This window comes from Crotalus tigris, unplaced genomic scaffold, assembly GCF_016545835.1.
Source record: "Crotalus tigris isolate CLP2741 ecotype Arizona unplaced genomic scaffold, ASM1654583v1 scf7180000017945.11477521024:1554073, whole genome shotgun sequence".
In the NCBI taxonomy this organism is placed as follows: Eukaryota; Metazoa; Chordata; class Lepidosauria; order Squamata; family Viperidae; genus Crotalus; species Crotalus tigris.
The window spans coordinates 200624-225799 of record NW_024096737.1 but is presented as its reverse complement, the minus strand read 5'-3'; the positions used below and the strand labels follow the sequence as shown (position 1 = coordinate 225799).

Here is a 25176-nt window from a genome sequence, read left to right as displayed (position 1 = left end):
CTCTGTGGCACCCTCGCCCCAGTCCTAGGCCTTCAGCTGGGTTTTATAAAACCTTTTCGCTTTAGGCCTCCACCGCCGTGTGCAAAAAAAAAAAAAAAGGTTCAATCAGTCAATCAATTTCAACTTCTCGTGGGGAAAAAAAAGATCTCGCAAAGTTAGAATTGATTGATTAAACTTTTTAGTCCCACCCAGTCTGCCGTTACCCCCGCAGCCACACCCACTCAATTGGCCACACCCACCCGGCACCCAACGATACATAAGTGGGTTTTGGGTTGCAGTTTGGGCACTCGGTCTCTAAAAGGTTCACCATCACTGGGCTAGAACAACCACAGAGTGAGGTGTGTGGCAGGAATGTGTTCTGGCCCTTTTGCTGTTTAATCTGTCCATCAATTCCAGTCGTGCCCCCAAAGTAGCAGGCCGCAAAATCTAAGTATTATTGTACACAGATCAAATAGTCTTGTTTCTCTTTCTCTGACAGCTTTAAAAACGCAATGGATGCTGCAATTTAATATCTGTAAGGAAAATAGGATAGTAGTAAATTTCTAGAATTCTGACATTATTGTCTTCTTCAAAAGTGTCAAAATCCAAAGTTGGAAGATAGAGGGAAAATCAACTGAACGTGTCTAAGTCTTCAAACACCTAGGAGTGGATTTCCAAGGAAAGACGGAGGGCCCACCGTGATTTTGTCTCCTGGGCTTTAAGTTCTGCAAATGCCATCAATGTTCTATTTCTATTAAATTAATACCTGCAGCTGTGGAAGTGTTCCAGGCCTAGCCCAAGTATGTTAGCAATCATTCATGCTAGCAATAATTCTCCCGAGTGACTCCAAACAAAATTTCCAAGGTCTGTACTTTAACACTCATCCAGAGGAGGGCTGAGGAATTCTGGGAGTTGAAGTCCACACATCTTCAAGCTGATGTTACTGAGCAGGAATGTCAGTGACTGCTTTTTATCAGACAAAGCCATTTATTCCCTGAGCCCAATCTGTGCCTTCAGATTACAGATTTCCTATTCCAATTTGGGGTTGGTTCCTGGAAAACCCCAGGATCTTTTGCAGGCTGTACATGGGCTCAACTAACCCTCTTGTGTGCAAACACACAAGGAGTATTATCTTGATTGGCAAGAAGATCAAACACTCGTAGGAGGGTTCCCTGCAGGAAATCAGAGTGAAAAAAGATAAGAAATAGGAATCAGACAGAAACCATCACAAGAAGTAATAGAAATACGATATGGGGAGTGGATAAGCAAATAAAGGGATCTTAAAGTGAGTTTTAAAAAGCTGAAATAATGTCTTAAGATGGGAGGGAGATCTGTATCTCTAGACTTTCCCATTATGATCTGAAGGTGGTTGGAAGTTATGCATCTGCACAACAGGGCCCAGGAAGTTAACCAACAATAGGGCTGTCAGACTTAGTCATCTGATGATTTATTTCCTTCCTTGCACAGCTTGCCTCGATTTTGTAAAGAAAATATATTTTCAATTACTTTAACAGCAAGATAAATGAAGTGGAAGAGTACAGTGTGATTACCTATCTAGAAGAATATTTCCACTTAGCAAAATAACCCCTTCATTTCTAGCCTGTAACGGTGCTATCTTTTCCACACAGCCAAAGAATTGAGCTGCAATGGAGGGGTTTTTTTTTTTTTCAGAAATCTTCCCCATTTGTTGCCTTTGTTGTTCCTAGTTATAACTAAATAACTATTCCTACTTATTTCTCTTTCTGTTTTGCCCTCCCCTTCTTTACCATCCTTAAGTCTCAAATCACCCTGCCTCAGCTTTAAAAAGGAAGACTTGACCTACAGCGGGAGAATGTGTTAAAATTTATGGGCTGTAGTGCTTCTGCCTGTTTTCTGTTCAGTTGTTTTCCTTGCCTCTGATGGGACCCTGAAATGCATCACCCCATGGCATCAAAATGTACAGAGGGTTGCTAGTTGGTCGGTGGATGTACTGAAGTAAAGTTGCTAAAGAGAGACTTCTTCCCAAGGATGGTGGGAGGGAGGCTGTAAAACAGGGGTCTGGCTGAGGAATTTTGGGAGTTGAAGTCCACAAGTCTTAAATTGGCCAACTTTGAAGACCTCTTACGCTGTCCATACTGGATCTACAACTAGACAAGGGCCAGACCTCCCTTAATAAGGACATGGCCCCATGGCTTCTTCCCTTATGGCAGTGGTTCTCAACCTTTTTAATGCCCCCAACCGGTCGTAAGTTGGGGACTACTCAACCGGTTGTAAGTCGAGGACTACTCAACTGGTACAGCACCGTTTGCAGAATGGGACTTTTGGCGGGCTCAGCAGGGCAGAAACAGCCTGGACAATTCCTATTGGCTTTTGAAAACCAAGAGAATTAGACTCTATTCAAGAGAGTCTATTCTATTGGCTTTCAAAAGCCAATAGAATAAAAGGGAGTAGCACAGCTAAGGAAAAGGGGGAAAAAATGGCGGACCCCCGTGAAATGGTCGTTCGACCCCAAATGGGGTCCCGACCCACAGGTTGAGAACCACTGCCTTATGGAAATGGAAGGCTGATATACCCCATTTGTGAACACTGAAAACACACGGTATTAGAGTATCTACAAATGTGTGGGAGTGTTAACATTTCAGAAAATGCAGTAGAACAGGGGTCCCCAACCTTCCTTGATTGGTGGCCTGGTGCAGGGGGGGTGGAGATGCCTTTATGCACATGCGTGCACAAATGGAGCTGCAAGCGCATGCATTAATGGGACCATTATTGTGCATGTGTCACAAATGGGGCCACGAGCGCCCACCACAATGCTAGTGCGAGTGGCGGGAGTATGTGCTCATGGTGACCATAGCACCTACATGATGCTGTGATGCAAGCATGAGTGAGGGGTGCACTCGTGGTGATGCTAGCTAGTACCTGTACAACACGCACGGTATCATTAGCGCCCACATGACACCGCAACACTAGCGCAAGTGGGGGGATGCACGTGCACATGTGCGTACACTGGCCAGCCACTCAGGTGGCCCAGTGGCCAACAGCCCACGGCCCGGTAGTGGACTGTGGCCCACAGATTGGGAACCTCTGCAATAGGGTATACGCATGACAAACTTTGGTGAACTAAAATTGTCCTTTAAAGGACAAAGAAGAAGAACATCTATAGTGACAGGAAGATGGATGGTATAATCAGGCAGACAATTCTTCTTTTGCAGGGTAATTCTGATGATATTACCTTCCCCCACTCCCCGATTTATTTATTTATTAAGCGGGGGAGGGGGAATTAACAATATCAATCAAAAGATCCATCCATAAATAATGAAACTGTGAGCTAAAACACTGAGGTTTATTCCTCACATTTTTACTGCTAAATTAGATTGGAAATTACACATTCTGTCGACATGAATACCAAGCAGGGCTGTCATAATTGATGCAAAAACACTGAATACCAAAAAGGGTAATGAAGATTATTTTTTGTGCTCGTTTCTGCCAACTGTTGTTTCTATGCCGTGATGAATTTCAGTTACATGACAAGTTAGTGTAAAAAAATAAAAGCAAAACAAAATGATTCAACCACAGCTTATTTCAAACTTTACTGCACCATGGATTTAATCTTCCTTTAATAGATTTTGTGTCAAATTTGTCTACACTAACTGCGAAAATTAATTATAAGCACCACAAAAATATATTCAATGCGATCCCAGATTTGTAGCTGTCTCTGTGTCTACAAAGTCTTGAATGTTTAAAATGCAGCAAAGAACAAGGAGGAAATATATTTGGGAGGTGAGTGAAAAGGAAACAACAAGAAGTAAAGAATCGAGGCTTAGCCAAGCGTAGAAGTACTTCATGTTTGCTTATCCCAAAGATAAACTCTGAGCAGAGCATCCATTCCACATTCGATCTTGTGTGAAAATCCTTCATGACCTCAGATATTGATACAAATCCAGTTCACTTTTGTCCTCCTGTTCAGGTTGAAAGAGTTAAATTAAATGCCTTCCCCCCCTACACCCTCCCACTCCATCCGCCCAGGGCTCTTAGCTAGGGAGCAGTACCAGTAATTGCCATTACTGATGATCTTCCAGGGCTGAATACCAGGTGAAGAAGCGAACAGAACTTTCCAAGCATTGTGTGTGTGTGTGAATTTGTACTTTACTTTACTGCATCATACATACATCTTCAACTCAGTGTTGACTCCTGGCAATTGTCTGGCAGGTCCCTGCAGTTTTCATGGCAAGAATTCAGAAGAGGCTTGCCATTGCCTCCTTCCTAGAGCTGAGAGAGAGGGACTGGCCCAAGGTCACCCAACTGGTTTTGTATCTAAGGCAGGACTAGAACTCCTGGTCTCCCGGTTTTTAGCCTGGCATCTTCACCACCACACCAAACATGCTTTCTAAGCATTACCAGCCTCTTGATTCCAATCTAACATCTAATGGCATCTCATCCAAGACAATATAATGTCTCTTGGTCCACATGAAACATTAATGGAACTCAGACAGAAGATCTGGGATTTAGACTCACAAAACGATAGGGCCAAAATTGGTACAATTGGAGCTTCTCCGCAGACAGTTCCTAGCTACTTCTATTACATCCTGAATATCTCACCCAGGAGTCTTTTTAACCAGGCTCAAATGGCACACTGCCTTTTATAGCAATAGCACTTAGACTTATAAACTGCTTCACAGTTCTTTACAGCCCTTTCTAAGTGGTTTACAGAGTCAACATATTGCCCCAACAATCTGGGTTCTCAATTTACCAGCCTCAGAAGGATGGAAGGCTGAGTCAACCTGGACCGAACTGCCGGCAGTCAGCAGAATTAGCCTGCAGTACTGCATTCTAACCACTGCGCCACCACGGCTCTTATGAAGACTATATAGTTGGAATATTCTAGCCTCCTACACAGAAATCATCCGCTGAGATAGAGCTAGAGTCAATAATCCATGCATTACTGCACTGCCTGTTGTGTCACCCATGAGGTCTGGCCCTCATAAACCCAATTTTCAGAAAAAATAGTTTTGTTTCTGATCAAGAAATTTAAATCTTCCTTCTGCAGCACCTAACACAGACACAGCTATTTCTTGCAATAGCTGTGGTTTGCAGAAGGGGAGTAACATCCTTTTCTTGTTATTAATTGTTTCAGAGCATGTTGTTTTCTTTTTGTTCTGTATTTTAAATTTAACAGTTGTATTTTATTGATGTTTCTGAATTTTGAATTCTGTATGCATCTTCTATCGATGTCTTTGGGGGCATTTTTGTCTTTTCTGTGCCACTATAATTGCATGCAGAGGTGAAGGAAAAAGAGAAGGGCAGTGCTGGAGATAATTTGTTCATGTATACAGGAGCCAACGGAGTAGATCATACGCAGGGCCCTCCTCTCTAGCAGATGTAGTTTGTGTTCCGTATTGTGTGTAGATCCTCAATTCTTAGATGATAAATGAAATATCCAATGGTCCCCACTGAGAAACATGACCTAATCCACCAAAAGAGCTTATAGAATTTTCCTATGATAACTGAATTAGCCAAATCACAGGCAAAAATCCAGCAATCATTCGCTTCTGAAGATCAACTTTGGTTAAATTCTTTAAAGTTCTGCGTATAAATTCAGTTTTCTTCTTTGGCCTTCTTGTTTGGCTTTATAATCTATATGTGGGCCAGGCAAAGAAAACTGCCTTCTTAAAATTAAACAGGCTGAGCAGCTGAGAAGGACTGTTTTGTAAGGAATCTAATTTACTTGGAGAATTACATATAATTTCACACTTCATTTTTTTCACTTCATCGTATAATTAGTCATTACAGAGAATCAAAACTATTGTTTTCTCCTTAAGAACAAAGGCCTTGGAAACTGCTAATTATACCACAGCTCAACATTTTCTCCTTTCTTTCCTCTTAATGGGCTTTTCTGAATATGGAGTGTTGCGTTTGTCAATTTTCCAGGGAAAGAAGTTTTTCCCCCCCCCCTTCTCATAAGTAGCCTAGAACAAAAGAAAAGATGCTTACCTTACTTTAAAAGATGCATGCAATCTCCCTTCGCTATAAATTTAGCAAGGAGTTTTAGCTAATTGTACATTAAGCACACTCCCCCGCACAACTACAACTGGTTGTTCCAAGCAAACAAATATGGTCTTGTTAATTCTATTTTTGGCGTTTCGCAATTTCTAATTCAGTAGGACTTTTCTCAAGAATAAATAGCTCCTGTGTAGTGGAGTATTTTGAGCCAGTGTTTGCCTCAAGAGTAAGGCCAGGTTGCTCTGAACGGAAATGGGGGAGAGATTTTAACAGAAGATCCACTTGATCTGATCATAATACAGATAGGGTTAGGATCGGGTCAGGATTGCAGCTTTTTTCTTTCCCTTTGGGCCTCTCATGATTTACAATCTTTTCTTGCATTTCCTACAGGATTCAGGCAGCCTCTGAGTGGCATTTTATTTTACACCACTATTCCTTGTGTTGTTTGAAGTGAAATTTTAAAGGTCTATTACACTTTAATTTCATATTTCCTGGAGACGGTCTTTGATTTTAGTCAGATGTTTCATAAAGTTCTGGTTCATGATAAATGCAAGCTATCTTCTTATTAATATGCTTTTTTAGTTTGATATTTGAGTTTATTACTTCAACACTTGTTTCTAGCACTTAAACATTCGGTCCTGAACACTCAAATGGACTGAAATAATACAAAACACATGAGCTAATAATTTTAAAATGAATTATCTGAATTATTTCGGTAGTAACCTGCAAGTTTTACTTCCGCCTTCCAGCAGATGCTTTCCATAAAAGAGTTTTCCCTTATTAAAATGTTTTGGGAGATTATCATGCTGATATATATGGATATCTCATCGTAGTTTTGAGAAGAGCACTTTATTTGCTTTTTCTTTAATCATTGCAACAGAAAAAAAAATATTTAGGGTACAAAAAGAGTTCAACAGTATACTGACATTGAACAAGAAACTGCTGGAACACAACTTCTGTCTCATGGGCCATGGAAATTGGAGTTTAATAGGACATTTTGTCCACCCTGGCAAGGAGATTGAAAAAGAGGCATCTCCTGGTCAGTAGACCATACTCATCATCATCCATCATCATCACTACTGCAACAATAAACAATTACGTCTTCCCTGCTTTTTCTTTTTCTTTTTTTTTTTTTAATATGTCTTTCTCCCACTTAAACGGTTGTTATAAACCAAGTTCTATTTCCGGCATCTGAGATCAGAGGCCTGGCTGATGTTGAGAAAGCTGACCAGCCTGTTCTTAAAAGCAACTTGTGGCTTCATCCTTCTTTGATCATGCTTAATCATGTTGAAGTATGGTTGGTGTTGCTTTAAAAAAATGCCTTTGTTATTTTTAGCACACTTCACCATAGATTGAAACGGGGGAGAGGGAAAGATTTTGTCAACTCTGTAATTCTAACGTCGTTTCATTGTGGTGGTTCTTTTTCAATACATATAAACCAATTGTTGGACTTTTCCATAGTCTAGTGTGGTCGATGAAGGCAGATGTATAATTGACCAGTCAAAGGGGACCTTTTACTCCTGTTGTAACCTACTTTTATAACTTGTTCTACAAATCACACACAAAGCGCTTAACAACGCAGGATTAAAGAGAGAGAGAGAGAGTGAAATGGAAAGTTGCTGGAAACGGAGCAGAAGCAGGAGGAGTCCAATCCCCACAAATAATCTGATTAGCGATGGTGAAAAGAGAAGCATGATGAAAGAGAAGCCTGGATAAAAGAAATTTTGTGGATTTTAGCCTTATTTCAGTTTTCTGTTTGACTTTTTAATGACCAAAGTTTGATCTTATTTATCATGGATTTCATTTTTTTGTGGTTTTATTTGGCTGGCTATTGCTTTTGTGATCTTTGTGGAAGGAGTACGATAGAAACTCTGCAATAAACAACCAAACAAGTCTTTTTCATGACACAGAATGTACTTAAAAGTCTCTAAAATGCACACAAAACAATCTTTTCCATAAACCACATGCCAGAACTTTGAGGGAAGACTGCTTACAAGAGATCAAACACAATAGAGGTACAGTAGATGCAAAAACAGGGCCACGATGCTTACTGGCTGAATCTTTCACTATAGATTTGGAGCCAATATGTTTCTATAAATGCAAAAGAAGAGCCAGATTAGAGCTAAGGAGCACATCTGCTTAATAATTCAGTCCTATACAGAAATAAATGAATCTTCATTTTTTGCATCCCACATAAGTGATTAAACACAGCTACTGTAAGGATGGATTCTCAGCCTACTTGGTATTTCATTTATATTATTTTGTTGTGGGTAAGCAGTTTCCCAGTGTTATTTGTAATTCTCATTACAAAAATCCTGTATATAGGACTGAAGATGTTTATCTGGTTGGGTAACAAAAACTCTGCAAGGAAACAATCAAGATCAAAGAGCACTAAGGATTCCATAACTTGTACATGCTTTTATATGTATTACACTTCTTGAAAGAATCCATATAAAGCCATGAAAATCATTTTATTAATATTTGTACTATGAGAATTCAGTCCAATTTTAATAGGATTTTTTAAAAGATTCTTCCCCCCCCCAATTCCTTACTGCTTAAATCATAGTCAGATTCTTCTCAATTTAAAATTGAGTTAATGAGAACTGAATTCTTCAAAAAGAATGTTTATTTTCCCACACGCTTTAAATTATCTTACAGTATTTGCTGTCTCTTAGGCCAGGGAAATGCAAGATCAACTGAATATGAAGCACTACATAGTCCCGAGTGCTCGATTTTTTTCAAGTCATTTATATCAATCATGGTTGAAATAACTTCCAAGGATATGGTGATAATTAAATCTGCAGGGCGGTAAGCATATTCCAGGAAGTTGGGCAGTGTTGGACTTTAGAGTTTAGCGACCAAGTTCTAGATTACAAATTTCAGATATTTTATCAGCTATATCCTCAAAGGCAAAGTGGCTTACAGAAACTTCTTCTCTAGACCAGGGTCCCAAAATTCTGAAGGTCAGCACTGCCCAGGAAATACCAGTCATGAAAGCCTACAGCAGAAAATTCCAGAACACTCTAGAATTGTGGAGAAAAGTCACTGTGAACTTCATCACCAGAGGTTGGAAAAAACCTAAGGTTCTGTGTAAAAACACCTGATATTACATACTTTGCCTTTCCATTACAGATCCCAGGTTTATTACTGCTCATTTGATTCCTGAAAGTGACAATCCAGAAGATGACAAGATATATTTTTTCTTCCGAGAAAATGCAATAGATGGGGAGCATTCTGGAAAAGCCACGCATGCCAGAATAGGACAGATCTGTAAGGTAAAATCATGTCGGGTGCAAAAAAAAAATCAAGTCTGAAATAAAGTACCCCTTTGAAATCTCATGGTCCTGATAAATATATTTACCTGTCTAATATTCATTTGTTCATTCATTTATTCAGTTGTTATATTAATGCTACTCATCTTGGCTTGATAGTAGCAAAGCCATTGGAGAATTCCTGTTATGAAAAACCCCTCAGTAACTTCTGTTCTGATGTTCTGCTTACTCTTCCTTCGGGGAAGAAACTGTCCCTTGTGGAAATTAGGCAAGGCAGAAATCAAATCTAAGAATTGCCATTTTAGATGTCGCAATCAGGGGGCTCTTAAAATTCTGGTGTGAAATTTTTATTTGATAGAATGACTTTGGTGGACACAGAAGTCTTGTCAACAAGTGGACAACTTTTTTGAAAGCACGCTTAATGTGTTCTGTGCCGGGACCTAATGGCATAGACACTCATTTCGACGAACTCCGTAAGTGATGGAACTAGTTGTGAATACAAATTTATTCTCCAGTCAGCCGCTGTATATGTTTCATTATGAACTGACTAAGATGCTTTTCCTTCTTCCTTTTGTTGACAGAGGATGTGTTTCTAATGAACTCAAAAGATCCTAAAAACCCAATAATCTATGCAGTATTTACCACTTCCAGGTATGGTGCATGCTGCTCTAGTTTTACAGGAACATGGGGGGGGGTGTTGGCTGTTTTGAAAACCTTTCTTTGTTGGGGGGAGCTTGGAAAAAAAGGGAGGCATTTTCTTAACCTTTGAATTGGGAGAATCTAGTGAATGTTGAAAGGTTAACGAACTGTAGTTTTCTTATCAAAAGTCATAAAAGGTTTGTGAACAGACAGTACAAAAGGGGGCATAGATCATAGATAGATATTGGATGATATAGATTTCACCTTAACTCAGTGGTTCTCAACCTTTTTAATGCCGCGACCCCGTATGGTCATAAGTCAAGGACTACTCAACCGGTCGTAAGTCGAGGACTACTCAACTGGTGCAGCACCGTTTGCAGAATGGGACTTTTGGCGGGCTCAGCAGGGCAGAGACAGCCTGGACAATTCCTATTGGCTTTTGAAAGCCAATAGAATTAGACTCTATTCAAGAGAGTCTATTCTATTGGCTTTCAAAAGCCAATAGAATAAAAGGGAGTAGCACAGCTAAGAAAAAGGGGGAAAAAATGGCGGACTGCGTTGTTTGGCGACCCCGTGAAATGGTCATTCAACCCCAAATGAGGTCCCAACCCACAGGTTGAGAACCACTGCTTTAACTTGTTTCTCATTTGGGATGTTGAGAGAATATAGTAGACTAGAAGTAACTTCAAGGCGGTCCTTGAAGCTTTCTGAGGTTGACTGGTTGCGTGGCTTCCCTAATACTCAAGTAAACGGAACCGCTTCAGCAGTCTTTCCATGTACCCAGAGAGATATGGGAACCAGACCAGTAAAGCTCAGCGGTCTAAGTGAAAAAAAAAATCTGGGGGAGTGGGGAAACAGAGCAAAGGCATAGAAACAAGCAGGCGCATAGAAAAGAGGATAATGTCCTGTCCATGTGGATTAAATGGATATTCCTAAAACCTTCTTAATTTAGGGGAAAAAAACAGTCTCAACTTTTTTCTTCTGCTTTTCCCCAATGCTAGCAATATCTTCAAGGGCTCAGCTATTTGTATGTACAGCATGGCTGATGTGAGGCGCGTGTTCCTGGGCCCCTATGCTCACAGAGATGGTCCCAACTACCAGTGGGTCCCCTACCAAGGAAGAGTGCCATACCCTCGGCCAGGAACCGTAAGTGCCTTTCCTACTGGAGAATCGGGTGATGTCAAAATGGCTACTTGTGTTGAATTGGGACAGCAGGAATAACTTTCAGGAAATGGAATGGGATAATTTCTCCTCTATTTAAATTGTAGCTTTTAGGTTTTCTGCAAAGCTACCTACAGTGGCTTAAAGATATAGTGATATCCTTTTGAAGGTAATAAACTTATAAATTATATATTGGAAGCTCTTGCTGCGCTCCTATTTATCAGATTTATACCCCTTACTTTCAACAATCCTATAGGGCCAACTATTCCAGGAACTATACAGAGTTTATTTTTTATTTTTTTTCGCGGAATGGTTAAACTTCAGTATCTGGCTGAGCTATGGAAAACTAGCCTGAAATTTAGATAAAATAACAATGTCCGTAGTGGGGCATAGACCAGGGCTGTCATGCTCACCTGCTGCCCTCTTATGAATCATAATGAGATGACAAGACGGCTGATATAAGATGGTCAGGTCTTATGTATAATTTTACTCTATACAAAAGGTTAAAAGCATACCATCTTTTGGAGCTGAGCGTGAGTCATAGGTACTGTATGGACTTAATCAGAAATTGTCCTGGCAACAATATGGAAGTGATTTGCTACTATATTCTTCTGGGTTGTTGCTTTTGTTGTTTTTACTTGCCAGGCACTTAGTTGTGGTCTTTCTACTAAGTCCAAAACAATGCTGCTTCACAGCAGGAGACGACCCAAGTTCCACACTATTGTTTGCTTACTATTAGGCCTGTATAAACCATTGAGTAATGGGAACCAGTTCTATAGAACATCTACTCACAAAGAGTTAAGCTCAGCTGGAGAACTTGCCAGCAGAGTAGAAAGGCTGTATATCAATCGCATCAGTCAGTCAATAGATTAATCCAGAACAATTGCACAATTTTGTGGTAAACACTAGAACCAAGCAAGGTAGGGTATCAGCCAAATGGTTTCCATTTTATACATTGGGCATTTGAGGAGAAAATACCCACTTTGGAAAGTCCCACAGTGTTTTTATTATAAATTTAACACTTAATGAGCATCTGCTTGCTTGTAAATTATGAAGCCGGGTCATTTAAATGATAAAATCAGGTCATTGAACAAATGAAAAAAAAAAGTATTGAAGATTATTCACACGTGCTCTTGAATATGGCTCCCCAACAGCATGGTCCATACTTCGTACTCCTAAATTACTTTTCTTGTTCAGTCCATTCCACGTCCATTCTCTGATTAATCATTATCTAATTAATGCAAGCAATCAGTATTGCACTCCATCTGGAAAATTAGGTCTGCCTGAGAGACGGGCAGGCTGGAAGTCTTTTAAGCAGAAGATAGCTGCAGGCTCTGGAAAAAGGTTACCGGTTTTTCCCATTGCCCAACTGCCGACATGCGGCCCTCAAGCTCTTCACCGCAGAGAGAGCTTCTGCGTTTGTAACCACATTTGATCTGCACCTCAGATGTCCCCCCATTGAAGAGTAACATTGTGATGGTGCTGAAGTAAATATTGGCTGTCCAAGTATGAAGTGATACCCAACGTTTAAAAAAACACGCCGAACTGGCTTTCTAGAACCTTCTATCTCTTCAGTTTTTTTTCTTTAGGAAGGTAGGTACTTGAGGGTATTGTAGGTCAATACGTGTACCTTTAATTTTCTCTCGGATGAACTATTAGTAAATCAATGTCTGTCATAATATTTTTTCCTGAATTGACCAAGATTATTATTTAATTCTGAGAGTCAATTTGGTGTAGTGATTGAGGCATCAATCTAGAAACCAGGAGACTGGGAGTTCTAGTCCTGCTTTAGCCACAAAGTCAGCTGGGTGACATTGGGCCAGTCACTCTCTCTCAGCCCTAGAAAGGAGGCAAGGGCAAAAATTTCTTTTGTCAAGAAAACTGAAAGCTTATGTCCAAGCAGTCTATGCGAATCGGACATAATTGAACAGAAGGGGGAAAATATTTAATTATGTGTTGCCTTTCATATACATACATACATATGTATCGTCCATCGTCCATCGATTTCGATGAGGACCTTGACATCTTGTAGATTACTGGCCATCAACGATGTGTCCGTAGGTGGCTGATAAGACCAATGTTAGCATGGAATGTTCTACCACATACTGAACAAAGAAATGTAGACACTGTTACTTCAGCATTTACAACTCTGGCTTTGCAGAGTGCTCGCTTCTCTTATGCCAAGATTGTCCTTCTGTGTTCATATGTCTGGCAACCCTGGTACACCAAGGTGCGCCATGTTGGTCGATCATGCGCCAGAAGTTCCCAAGAGATGATGTTAATATCCAGGGACATACATACATACGTACATACATACATACATATATACATACACTTTAGGACATGGGTGTCAACCTCCGGCCCATGGGCTGGATGTGTCATATGGAAGCCGTGCCCACCCCAGCTCCGGCAAGGGGCAAAAGTCACAATATGTCACGACACATCATATGACGTGGCAAGTTTGACACACCTGTTTTAGGAATTCAGAAATTATCCAGCTCATTGCAAGAGTTACATGTTTGAATTCATAAAAGGAGCAAGTGTAGTACTTTAGTAGGAAACTGATTCAATCAAAACTCCAAATTGGATTAACTTCCCTAACATAAGTCGTATCACCAAATCAAATTGGTTTGCCTCTGTAGTGATTCAGCTGCTTAGAAAAGCCTTGGCTTGCATTTGCAACAATTAAAGTGCTTCCTGAATATTTTGAGGTGTTTCTGGATACAGATCTGGAGTGCTGAACCAGTCAGGGCCTTTCCAGAAGGGCCTGACCAAGAGTAGCAGAGTAAAATGGGACACACACACACACACACACACACACACACACCTGTGGTCTGGGTGCTGCATTCCTGATAATGCTCTCGTGTTCTCTCCACTAGTGTCCAAGTAAGACCTTTGGAGGCTTTGACTCAACCAAGGATCTACCCGATGAAGTCATCACTTTTGCAAGAAGCCACCCAGCCATGTACAATCCTGTGTTTCCTATTAATAATCGGCCCATTATGATCAAGACAGATTTGGATTCTCAGTTCACACAAATTGTGGTGGATCGGGTAGATGCAGAAGACGGGCAGTATGATGTCATGTTCATTGGCACAGGTAAGGCTTGTTTGTTCACCTGTTTTGTTTGACAAACCTGCTATGAAGTGAAATGCAAAAATACCAAATTCCACACATTGTGAGAACTATGATTGAGAGAGGAGCAAAAAGTGATGCAAATCCCATTTGTTTTCTTCTGGCTTGTATGTGTCTACATCGAAACATAAATCCAAGAAATAAATAAGTAAGGAAAAGGCCTAATTTACATTTGGCAGCCACATCAGATAAATTGTTAAGATATAATTTTTTAGGATCTTTCTTAATTGGAAAACAAGCAGCATGTTGCTCATTTAATCTTCTCCTACCAATGAGAGCAGCAATACAAATGTGGACAGTTTTATCACTTTTAATAAACACCATCCTTTCTTACTTCTTTCTCTTCCAATAATATATTGGAAACATTATGCAATGTTAGAGATTTGTAAGTTATAAATTATAAGCTATGTTCTAAAACTTTGCTTGGCAGGAAGAAAACTAGTAAATGCCCCCAAAACATGAGTGTTGGTGGGTTTTTTAAAGAATGTAATCAAACATGGAAGATTTTTTTTCCATAACTGAATAAATAAATAACATTGAAAGGATCCGAGATGCACCGATCATTTATGGGAGGGGGGAGCGTTTCTTTGAGTCATGCATCAATTAAAATGGAAGAGTGCTAAAGTATGCGAACTTTGTTGTTAGTTGCAAAGTCATGTCCGACCCATCCTGACCCCATGGACAACGTTCCTCCAGGCCTTCCTGTCCTCTACCATCTTCTGGAGTCCATTTAAGCTCACGTCTACTGTTTCAGTGACTCTATCCAGCCACCTCATTCTCTGTCGTCCCCTTCTTCTATTGCCCTCAATCTTTCCCAGCATTAGGCTCTTCTCCAGTGAGTCCTTCCTTTTCATTAGGTGGCCAAAGTACTTGAGTTTCAACTTCAGGATGTGGCCTTCTAAAGAGCAGTCAGGGTTGATCTCCTCTAGGACTGACCGGTTGGATCACCTTGCAGTCCAGGGGACTCGCAGGAGTCTTCTCCAGCACCATAGTTCAAAGGCCTCAATTCTTTGGCGCTCAGCCTTTCTTATGGTCCAATTTTCACAGCCATACATTGCAACTGGGAAAACCATGGCCTTGACTATACACACTTTTGTTGGCAGGGTGATGTCTCTGCTTTTTAGTATGCTGTCTAGATTTGCCATGAGAACTAAGCAAACATTTCAAGCAACAAAGCGGGGTTTTCCCTGAGAAAACACTGCTCTGAAACATCTTATATAATAGATTTATGAATATCAAACATCTATTAGGGTAATGTTATTTATAGGGTTATGTGGCTCAGAAAATGGGTACAATTCATTTGGGCTGTTTTAACTGATTTCATTTCATGCTCCAGTTCCGTTCAAAAAATTGAATAGAATCAGGTCAATTGGATTTTGCTGTCCAGATCAATTGGGTGGTTGTTCTGGGAGGCCCCCCAGCTCCTTTCCGGCCCTATGACTCTATGAGTCTTTAAAGCCAGGCAAACTGGCAGCCGCGTTTCTCTCACACGGCAGTGAAATGCCAAAGCGTGATCAGGATCTGCATGAAGACCGATCTCATTGGAGCCCCAGGGCTGACCTGAAGTGTTGTTTCCATGCTTTTAAACAGAGGAAATGCGTTTTCCAGAACTGTTTTGGAGGAAATTGATTCCCAGTGATCATAACAAAACCAGAAATTTATAATAGATGTTGACCACATAAACCTACTATTTTAACTATGATTTATGATCGATGATCACTTTGCTTTTGTATGTGTGTACACTGTGAGCTTCTGCACCAGAGACAAATTCCTTGTGTGTCCAATCACACTTGGCCAACAAAGAATATTCTATTCTATTCTATTCTATTCTATTCTATTCTATTCTATTCTATTCTATTCTATATTCCAATATCTATTCTATTCTATTCTATTCTATTCTATTCTATTCTGTTCCTTATTCTATTCTATTTATTCTATTCTATTCTATTCTATTCTATTCTAATGTTCCAATATCTATTCTATTCTATTCTATTCTATTCTATTCTATTCTATTCTATTCTATTCTATTCTATTCTATTCCTTATTCTATTCTATTCTATTCTATTCTATTCTATTCTATTCTATATTTGCTTATATTGAAGTAGGTGCTCTTGTGCTCTTAGATATCTGGGTTTAGAATTGCAGGCTAAATTAATAGGCTAAAATGAACTCTTACATGAACAAAAGTTCATTTCATGTTCTCCAGCAAATTCATATTTTAGTACATCCATCTGCACTTGTAACTTAATGGGAAATTAAAGAAAGATCATTTAGCACAGTCTGAGTCCGTCTGTCAGTACATGTGCATTCATAACACCACATCCATTTTGTAAATTAAGTTATTCACCAAAAGCTTTCTGATCTGAAAAGAAAGGACCGATTCAGTTGTGTGAAACTGCTTGAAAAATTTACTCAGCTGAAGAAGCTGATCCTGAAGGCAGATAACGTTTCGTTTCAGATGCTTGAGGCTATAATATGTAACATGTTGTAATTTGGACCTCACAGACGTTATAAAATAATCATCACAGAATTTCTTTGGAATATGCATAACACATTCCAACTTTATCCCCTTCTGCTATCATAAAATGTTTTAAAAGTACTGTATAAGAAAAGCATTCTCTCCCTATGCTATGTTGTTTTTTAAATCCTAATTTATTAAATAAAAAAACTTTTACCTAAGTATTGTTCATATTTTGTGCTGTCACACAATCCACGGATAGCATTCAGCAAATGTTATACACTATATGCATTATATTTGCTGTATTTTAATGGGAGTTACAGTTAATTAGATGTCAGTTACTGCTTTGGTGTATAGAGAATTCCCACTGTCCTCTTTAGCTGGTAGATCCTGAGATGCTTTGGAAGATGCCATTAAATGTTCTTATTTCTTACATATCTTATACAACTTGCTAATTGCAATCTAGTCCATATTATGTGGAGATTTGATTCATCTGAGACTTCCGTTAGAGAATTGTCCAACAAACCCTGTTAAAGGATTCTTTGGCCTGTGGATTCGGTTCTTCCAACAATCTTTTTATGTCTCCGACAAAATTGCAGCATTCACTCATATCTCTTCTAAAGGGACACAATCCCTGCAAAGAACTTTTATAACCACTACAACATGGTGGAAAGCACGTCAGTGTAAAATTAATACCACCAGCTTAGACCAATTTCACTTAAAAAAAAAAAATCTCACAATACAGACTATTATGATATGCTGTTAGCTCCCTTCCTACGGTCCATACCAATGTTCATGTTAGTATCTGCCCTTGAATTTTAATGCAGCAATTAAAATGTCAGAGTTGATAATGAATAATAAAACATAACCCTAGTTCAGGCAACACATTCCTAATTTTAAATTCACATTTGTGGCAGCTGGTATTTCATTGAAAAGGGGTTCTTGTCCTGCTCCCTCGCTGGTAGCTATAATGCAGGGGTGTCAAATTCAATTTCATTGAGGGCCGCATCAGCATTGCGGTTGCCCTCAGGGGGCTGGGTGGGTGTGGCCAGGGTGGGTGCGGCCTACTGGGTGGGCGTGGATGAAATGGGTGTGGCCTACTGGGTGGGTGTGGTCAGCTCTACATCGTTCGCATCAAGGGTGCCTGTGGGGGCCTGGGCAGGAGTGGGACAGATCTGAGGGTCTCTGGCAGAAGGGGGTGGGACCGGGGCAAGTGCCAAGGCATGGTCCACTGGAGGAGCCTTACCATTCCTCTCAGGCCATGCGGGGGGGGGGCTTATGGAGCTAAGACTGAATACGTTTCAGCATAGATGGCCATCACAAAATTGTACATTGGCTCCCGGCCAGCCTGGGCCAGGGCCAAGGCAAAGGGGGCCATTCCCTCACTGTTTCCAGGATGGTTTTGTGGGCCACATGAAACCACTTCACGGGCCGCATCCGGCCCCCGGGCCGTGTGTTTGACATGTCTGCTATAATGGCTTCAGACCTCTCAGATCCTGGGTGGGTTTTTTTTTTTTCATTCAAATATTTTATCATAATTCCTCTTACGGTTGAGGACTTTGGGATTGTTTTGGAAGCAAACCTGCATTGTGACCGCATTTTCTGAAAGATTATATAACTGTAATGTGAAAACAAGTCTTCTTTTGAATTAAAGTCGTTCTATTCAAACTCAAATGTTCATTTCTTTCTTTCAGATATTGGGACTGTTTTGAAAGTGGTTTCTATCCCAAAGGAAACCTGGCATGATCTAGAGGAAGTGTTACTGGAAGAGATCACGGTCTTTCAGGTGAGGGAAAATACAGGTATTATATAAATACAAGGCTTTTTTTGTCATAGAACGCCCAGAACGGAGTTCTGGCACCTTTTTTGGATGGAACATTGTAGGGTAGGCAAGGCGGGTTGTATGATGTGTGTGAGTTCCAGCACCTTATTATTATTATTTACAAAAAAAGCACTGTATATATGGGCCCTTCCTTCATAAACTCAACCTGAAGCTATCTGGGAAGGTGACAATCCTGTGTGTGTGTGTGTGTGTGTGTGTGTGTGTGTGTGTGTTGTGTGTATAATCTGTCATTTTTTCCCCATTTGCTGGAATGTAAAAGGCCAGTAGATACAACTGTTTGCAATTTGCAATTGAAATCATCTGTATGCTTGAAGGTCTCTTTCCCTATCTTTTCACTCCCAAAAATAATATACAAAATTTATTCTACATATGGGCAAATGATGTTAAGACAAGGGTATAGCGCAGTGTTTCTCAACCTTGACAATTTTAAGGCATGTGGACTTCAACTCCCAGAATTCCACAGCCAGAAGTTCACATGCCTTAAAATTGTCAAGGTTGAGAAACGCTGGTGTAGCGGAAGGATCTATTTTTCAGATGCCAAAATGTTCCCATGACATAGCAATTAAGAGGCACTGTCGGCCTCATTTCAGGACTTGATTACTGAGACGTTTACTTATTTATTTATATAAACTGGTCCAGGGTCCTTGGCAATTGGTGACCAAAAAGGAGGAGAATAAAATGTGTCTATGCTGCAGTTGCAGTATTGGTCTAGTTCAGGGGTAGGCAACCTTGGCTCTTTTATGACTCATGGACTTCAACTCCCAGAATTCCTGAGCCACCATGGCTCAGCTTGGAAACCTCTCCTTTTCCCCTCAGCATGGCTGGCTCAGGAATTCTGGGAGTTGAAGTCCACGAGTCATAAAAGAGCCAAGGTTGCCTACCTCTGGCCTAGGCCTAGGCCACTTTATGACTCGTGGACTTCAACTCCCAGAATTCCTGAGCCAGCATGGCTCAGCTTGGAAACCTCTCCCTTTCCCCTCAGCATGGCTGGCTCAGGGATTCTGGGAGTTGAAGTCCACAAGTCATAAAAGAGCCAAGGTTGCCTACCTAGGCCTAGGCCGCTTTATGACTCGTGGACTTCAACTCCCAGAATCCCTGAGCCAGCATGGCTCAGCTTGGAAACCTCTCCCTTTCCCCTCAGCGTGGCTGGCTCAGGAATTCTGGGAGTTGAAGTCCACGAGTCATAAAAGAGCCAAGGTTGCCTACCTCTGGTCTAGTTGATTAAATATTTTTTTAAAAAAAAATATTAAATCAAACGAGTTTAAATTTAATTTAATTGAAATTTAAAAATATTTTCCTCCTTAGTTACTTACTTCGGTTAGCATCTAGTCAAGGATTAATTTAAAATCAGAAGCCCTCCAGTCCCTGTGGCAGAGAGCCCTTCCTGAGGGGAGAACGCTTCCCCCAGCTATGGGTTGCTCCTGCCCATTTCCCAGCCTCATCCCCAAAATATCAGGCTGCAAAAGAAGCACATGTACGCCCCAGAACTGCTCCTGCTCCTGCAAGTTTCTGTAAATAATACTCAGCTACCAGAATGAGCACGATGGAGGCATCATTAGATGCAGATCTCTGATTGGGGTGCAGCATGGCAGGCTGACTCACTGCTCACACTGCCGGCAGTTCGATCCTGACCCGCTCAAGATTGACACAGCCTTCCGTCCTTCCTGGGCTGGTAAAATGAGGACCCAGATTGTTGGGGGCCATATGCTGACTCTTAGGGAGGGCTGTAAAGCACTGTGAAGTGGTATATAAGTGTTAAGGTAATGATTTAGAAGCTAATCAACTTGTAGGAATGATGCAATGTTAGGAATGACTCAGCAGGAGTCTGCATCCCTTTAAGAGTATAAAAGGGAAGGCCTTGCTGGAGTCTTTCTCTCTCGTCCGTTTCCTACTGTGATTGCTGTATATTGGAGTTTGCTGAATAACCACGTGTATGTATTTTGTTCCTAGTGCATATTTGTAAATATTGTAATATAAACCACCGTTTAATACAAACCACTGTTTACTGTATTTACTCCTGGATTACCTCAGCGCAATAGGACTGTGCATGCCCTGACAATAAGTCTGAGTGCTCGTGCTATTAAGGAATTAAAGAACATACATAGTTTCAATACTTAGACTTGCCCTGAAATTTCAACACTGCATTTCTACCAGCAAGGAGTGACCCTGAGTCTTCCTCCTCTTCCTCTTCCTCCTCCTCCTCCTCTTCCTCCTCCTCATTTTTCTCTTACCAGTTTCAGTAGCATTCAAGGAAACAACCATTGAAAGTGGCTTTTAAATCCTAAGAAGATGGAACTTATTTTTGCTAAGTAATAGTTAACAAAGAAGGAAAGAGGGAATTTTTACACTGGAGATGGTATTGATTTGTTGGTTTATTGATTGATTGATTTTATTTCCCATCATGATTCTGAGGCTCTCAGCCACAGTATGCATAATAGCCTCTGTTTTCCATATTTCTGGAAGGCTAGAAGGATCAAAACCAATTCAGTTCAACCAGGAAGCTCCTCCAAAGGGTGGGCACTGTGTAAATAGAGAAGGTGGCCCTTTTCCAAGGACCAAGAAGCTAGGCTGATAAATTCCCACGTCAGAAGACATTCCTGAAAATATTACAATGCCATATTGCCGAAACTCAAGTTTGTAAACTGTAGCGATACATCTGCATTGTAAAGACACCTTCTAACTTAAGAAGGTACATTGAATTTGGGAACCTTTGAAATGCATCCAAAGCAACCATGTCCGCGCAAATGTTTTAAGTCAGTGGTTCTCAACCTGTGGGTCGGGACCCCATTTGGGGTCGAACAACTATTTCACGGGGGTCGCCAAATAATGCAGTCTGCCATTTTTTCCCCTTTTCCTTAGCTGTGCTACTCCCTTTCATTCTATTGGCTTTTGAAAGCCAATAGAATAGACTCTCTTGGATAGAGTCTAATTCTATTGGCTTTCAAAAGCCAATAGGAATTGTCCAGGCTGTCTCTGCCCTGCTGAGCCCACCAAAAGTCCCATTCTGCAAACGGTGCTGCACCAGTTGAGTAGTCCTCGACTTACGACCGGTTGGGGGTCGCGGCATTAAAAAGGTTGAGAACCACTGTTTTAAGGCATCCAGATATCACCCTATTAAGTAAAGCAGCTCCTTAAATCATCTTTGGTTTTAACTCTTATTTTTTCGTTTCAGGAACCCACACCTATTTCAGCCATGAAGATTTCCACAAAGCAGGTAGGTAATAAACAGAACCTCAAAATTCTTAAAATATTTATTGAATTTTCAAAATGCTTCTCCGCCCGATTCTCTCTTCATAAATATTTATGGTTTCTCACATGAAATCCTAAAAGCAAGAAAATGCAAAGTTCTTTTCGATGCTTTCCTGAAAGTGAAGTGAAACTACAAGCGTATGCATTCTCACTGTTTTAAGAATTGCGTTAATTTTAATGAGTCCTTAAAGGGGCAGCATCTTTTTTTGTTCAGGCTGTTTTATGATGGTGGGCTTGCATTAGGGTCTCCCAGTCCTAGTCGAACCTTACAGCTGTTCAAGCTAAAATCGGGCTCTTTTTTTCCCAGGTCCCACTGACTGACTAGTTTTCAATAAAGTTCAGTGCACAAATGTCAGAAAGTGGAAACGCCCCCTTTCAATAAACCATTTTAGACATTCAACCTTTGAGGTCAGGACTTTTTCAGGCCCTGTTGGCCTGAGAGCAGAATCACCCCATGGTTTTGCTAATTGGATTTCTCAGTGCAGAGGAAAAAAGAGGGAAGCAACTTAGAATTCAGGAAAAACTTCTTCACAGTGAGAACAATTGACCAGTGGAATGGCTTCCCACCAGAAGTTGTGGGTGCTCAAACATTGGAGGTTTTTAAGAAGAGATTGGACAGCCATTTGTCTAGAATGGAATGGGGTCTCCTGATTGAGCAGAAGTTTGGACCAGAAGACCACCAGGGTCCCTTCCAACTCTCTTATTCTGCTTAACTTTTTCAAAAACACCAACATTTCACAATGTGGCCTGTTCCAAGAAGGCAAGCTCAGTTCTTGAGGTGGCCTTTGAGGAGTTACTTTCCGTGTGTCACCAAAAGATCGTTGTTTCTGACTCACTGCAGGACAAGACTCCCTAATGGTTAGGAGTGTCTCTTGGGAGGTTGGTTGAAGGTTGCTCGCTGGAGGTTTATCCAGAGACCCTGCTTGAAATCCTTTTAAAATGTTAAATTTAAAAAAGCAAGTCTGTGTTTGTTTTATTGACATTGATTATAACGATTTATGATTTATTGATCATAAATGTGCTGGAAACCTCATTAAATATTAGGAGCCTGTCTAAAACGAATGTATTTGACATGAAGTATTTTGTCTGGAATCACTTCCACTGTAGAATTTATCAGAGAGAGAGAGAAAAAGAGAGAGATTTTAAAGTATGGGCTATTATGAGAAAAACTCTGCTGAAAACTCTGCTGAGGTCTCAACTGGGCGTCCATGTGTGAATATCAGAACGCTCTGCTTTTGATTATTTTCACATTCTTTTTTAAGAAGAGCCGATTTCATGTATAACAAGCCGTGCGTTTAAGTATGACTTTTCGATCAAAGGTCTGTTCGTGTATTCAGGAGGGATTACAAGCTGCCCGCTCCCCATCTCCGTCAAACAAACCCCCAACATTAAAGCCCCCTTCATCTAAGAAAGCCCAAGTCATTTGTGCAAAGTGGGGCCTATAAAGTGTCAGTCTAGCAACACAGTTGTGTGTGATGTGCTCTGACAGGTTTCTGGCTTCACACGCTTGCACTGAACAGGGTTTTCGAGAACATGTTGATTCCTGTTTCCAGAACTTTTAAAGCTGTACGTCTTCGGTGCATTGCTGTTTCTCTTTTGAGAAGGAGCGGACTTTCTTAGGAGGAAAGGATGAGTTTATTGTCTCCTGCTGTGCAAAATACTATGATGAAGAAACCTTCCCAATTTTCATCTGTTGGCTGAAAGAGTTGCTTTTCTCCTCGTAGTTGGGGATAAAGGAGAGAGGTGTCCCTGCAGAGGCTTCCAGGCATCTGGGCAGAATCCAGGGCCTTTTCCTCCCCAGCTTCCAGGACTGTACAGTGTTTGGATTTCATCACCCAAGTGTGCCTTGGAATGGAGATGAGCAGCTGATTTAAAAAGTTGCAGACAAGGCCTGCTGCTGTGGTTGCCAAGAACTCTGAAGCTCTTTTTGTAGATTGTCTCTACAAACGTGCAAAAAGAGCTCTACAAATCGACTGGACAGCCATTTGTCTGAAATGATATAGGGCAGTGATGGCGAACCTTTTAGAGACCAAGTGCCCCAAAACCGCCCCCTCTGCCCCGCTCCGCCTCCCACCCTGCCTGCTCCGCCCCCACCCGCCCCCTGCCCCGCCCTCCCGCAGGAATATGGACCGTCTCCATGGCCTGCAGCAGATCACCAAGGCAACCCTGCAGCACCATGGCAGCCACGCCCTCTGCCCACACGCCGCAGCATCATCTGCACACGGGGTGCGAGGGCGGAGTCGTGTCCCTGCTGCCTAGCTATGTCCTGGGCTGTGCTGCTCTGTGTGGGCTGCACCCAGGGGCGATTCTCCTCCAGGGGGGCTGCTGGTAAGGAGGGGGCCATGGGGGGAGGCGGGACTGGGGTGACAGCATGCGTGCCCACAGAGGGCTCCTAGTGCCTCCTCTGGCACCCGTGCCACAGGTTCGCCACCACTGATATAGGGTTTCCTACCTGAGCAGGGGGTAGGACTAGAACAGGGGTGCTCAACCTTGGCAACTTTAAGACTTGTGGACTTCAATTCCCAGAATTCCTCAGCCAGCAAAGCAAAGCTGGTTGAGGAATTCTGGGAGTTGAAGTCCACAAGTCTTAAAGTTGTCAAGGTTGAGCACCCCAGACTAGAAGACCTCCAAGGTCCCTTCCAACTCTATTATTATTGTTATTGTTATTATCTGCTGTTGCACAGCCCTCCGAATCTCTTATTTCATTAAGTCATTTGCAGGTGGTTGGCTTGAACAGATGCTTGCAAAGCATTTGGCCCACAAGTATCCGAGTACATACATTCAAATTAGGCTCAGTGAAGCAGATTTCAGCATCCCTCATAGTGAAAGAAAAGATATTGGATGCAGGATAACATGTAAATGGATGGATTGATGGGTGAGAAATGAAAATGTGGAGTAGGATCTACCTGTCTTTTCTGTTGCATTTAATAATGTCCCAAAAGATTCCTTGTAGAGCTCCACTTTCCTTAAAAATTAGGAGTTTCTCCTTCTGGCGAGCTGCCTAATTCTACAAGTCCCACAATATATTGTTTCTGTTGCATGCCACAATGGTAGAAATTGCTCCTAAACACATGAGTAAAAACTGCTGAGCAGTTTGTGATTATTTCCTTCTTCTCTTCCCAACCCTGCAGCAACAGCTCTACATCGGCTCAGCGGTCGGAGTTTCCCAGCTTCCTCTTCACCGCTGTGATGTGTATGGGAAAGCCTGTGCTGAGTGCTGCCTAGCCAGGGACCCCTACTGCGCTTGGGATGGGGCTTCCTGCTCCCGCTACTTTCCCACGGCCAAGAGGCAAGTCTGAGTTGCTGGGCCTACCGACACGCCCCTCCAGTCCCATAGTCAGCCTTCTTTGTTCTGCTTGGATGTTGCGGGGACTGTCTTGGGGGACACAAATGTAACAATCGGTTTCCAGAAATGACCAAACCCTTCCATTCATCCTCTGTTTGCTTTAGTTCCAAGATCT

The 25176-nt window shown here is 41.4% G+C and overlaps 1 protein-coding gene across 1 annotated transcript in view; it reads left to right on the top strand.

Annotated features, from left to right (window-relative positions):
- SEMA3A (semaphorin 3A) overlaps positions 1-25176 on the top strand; it is a 172103-nt gene that overhangs the window by 131255 nt on the left and 15672 nt on the right. The window contains exons 7-14 of the mRNA XM_039345190.1: positions 9091-9233; positions 9589-9703; positions 9812-9881; positions 10871-11015; positions 13910-14129; positions 18318-18409; positions 21639-21680; positions 24847-25004. Of these exons, the coding sequence (XP_039201124.1) occupies positions 9091-9233; positions 9589-9703; positions 9812-9881; positions 10871-11015; positions 13910-14129; positions 18318-18409; positions 21639-21680; positions 24847-25004 (985 nt within the window). The remainder of the gene's footprint in view (positions 1-9090; positions 9234-9588; positions 9704-9811; positions 9882-10870; positions 11016-13909; positions 14130-18317; positions 18410-21638; positions 21681-24846; positions 25005-25176) is intronic.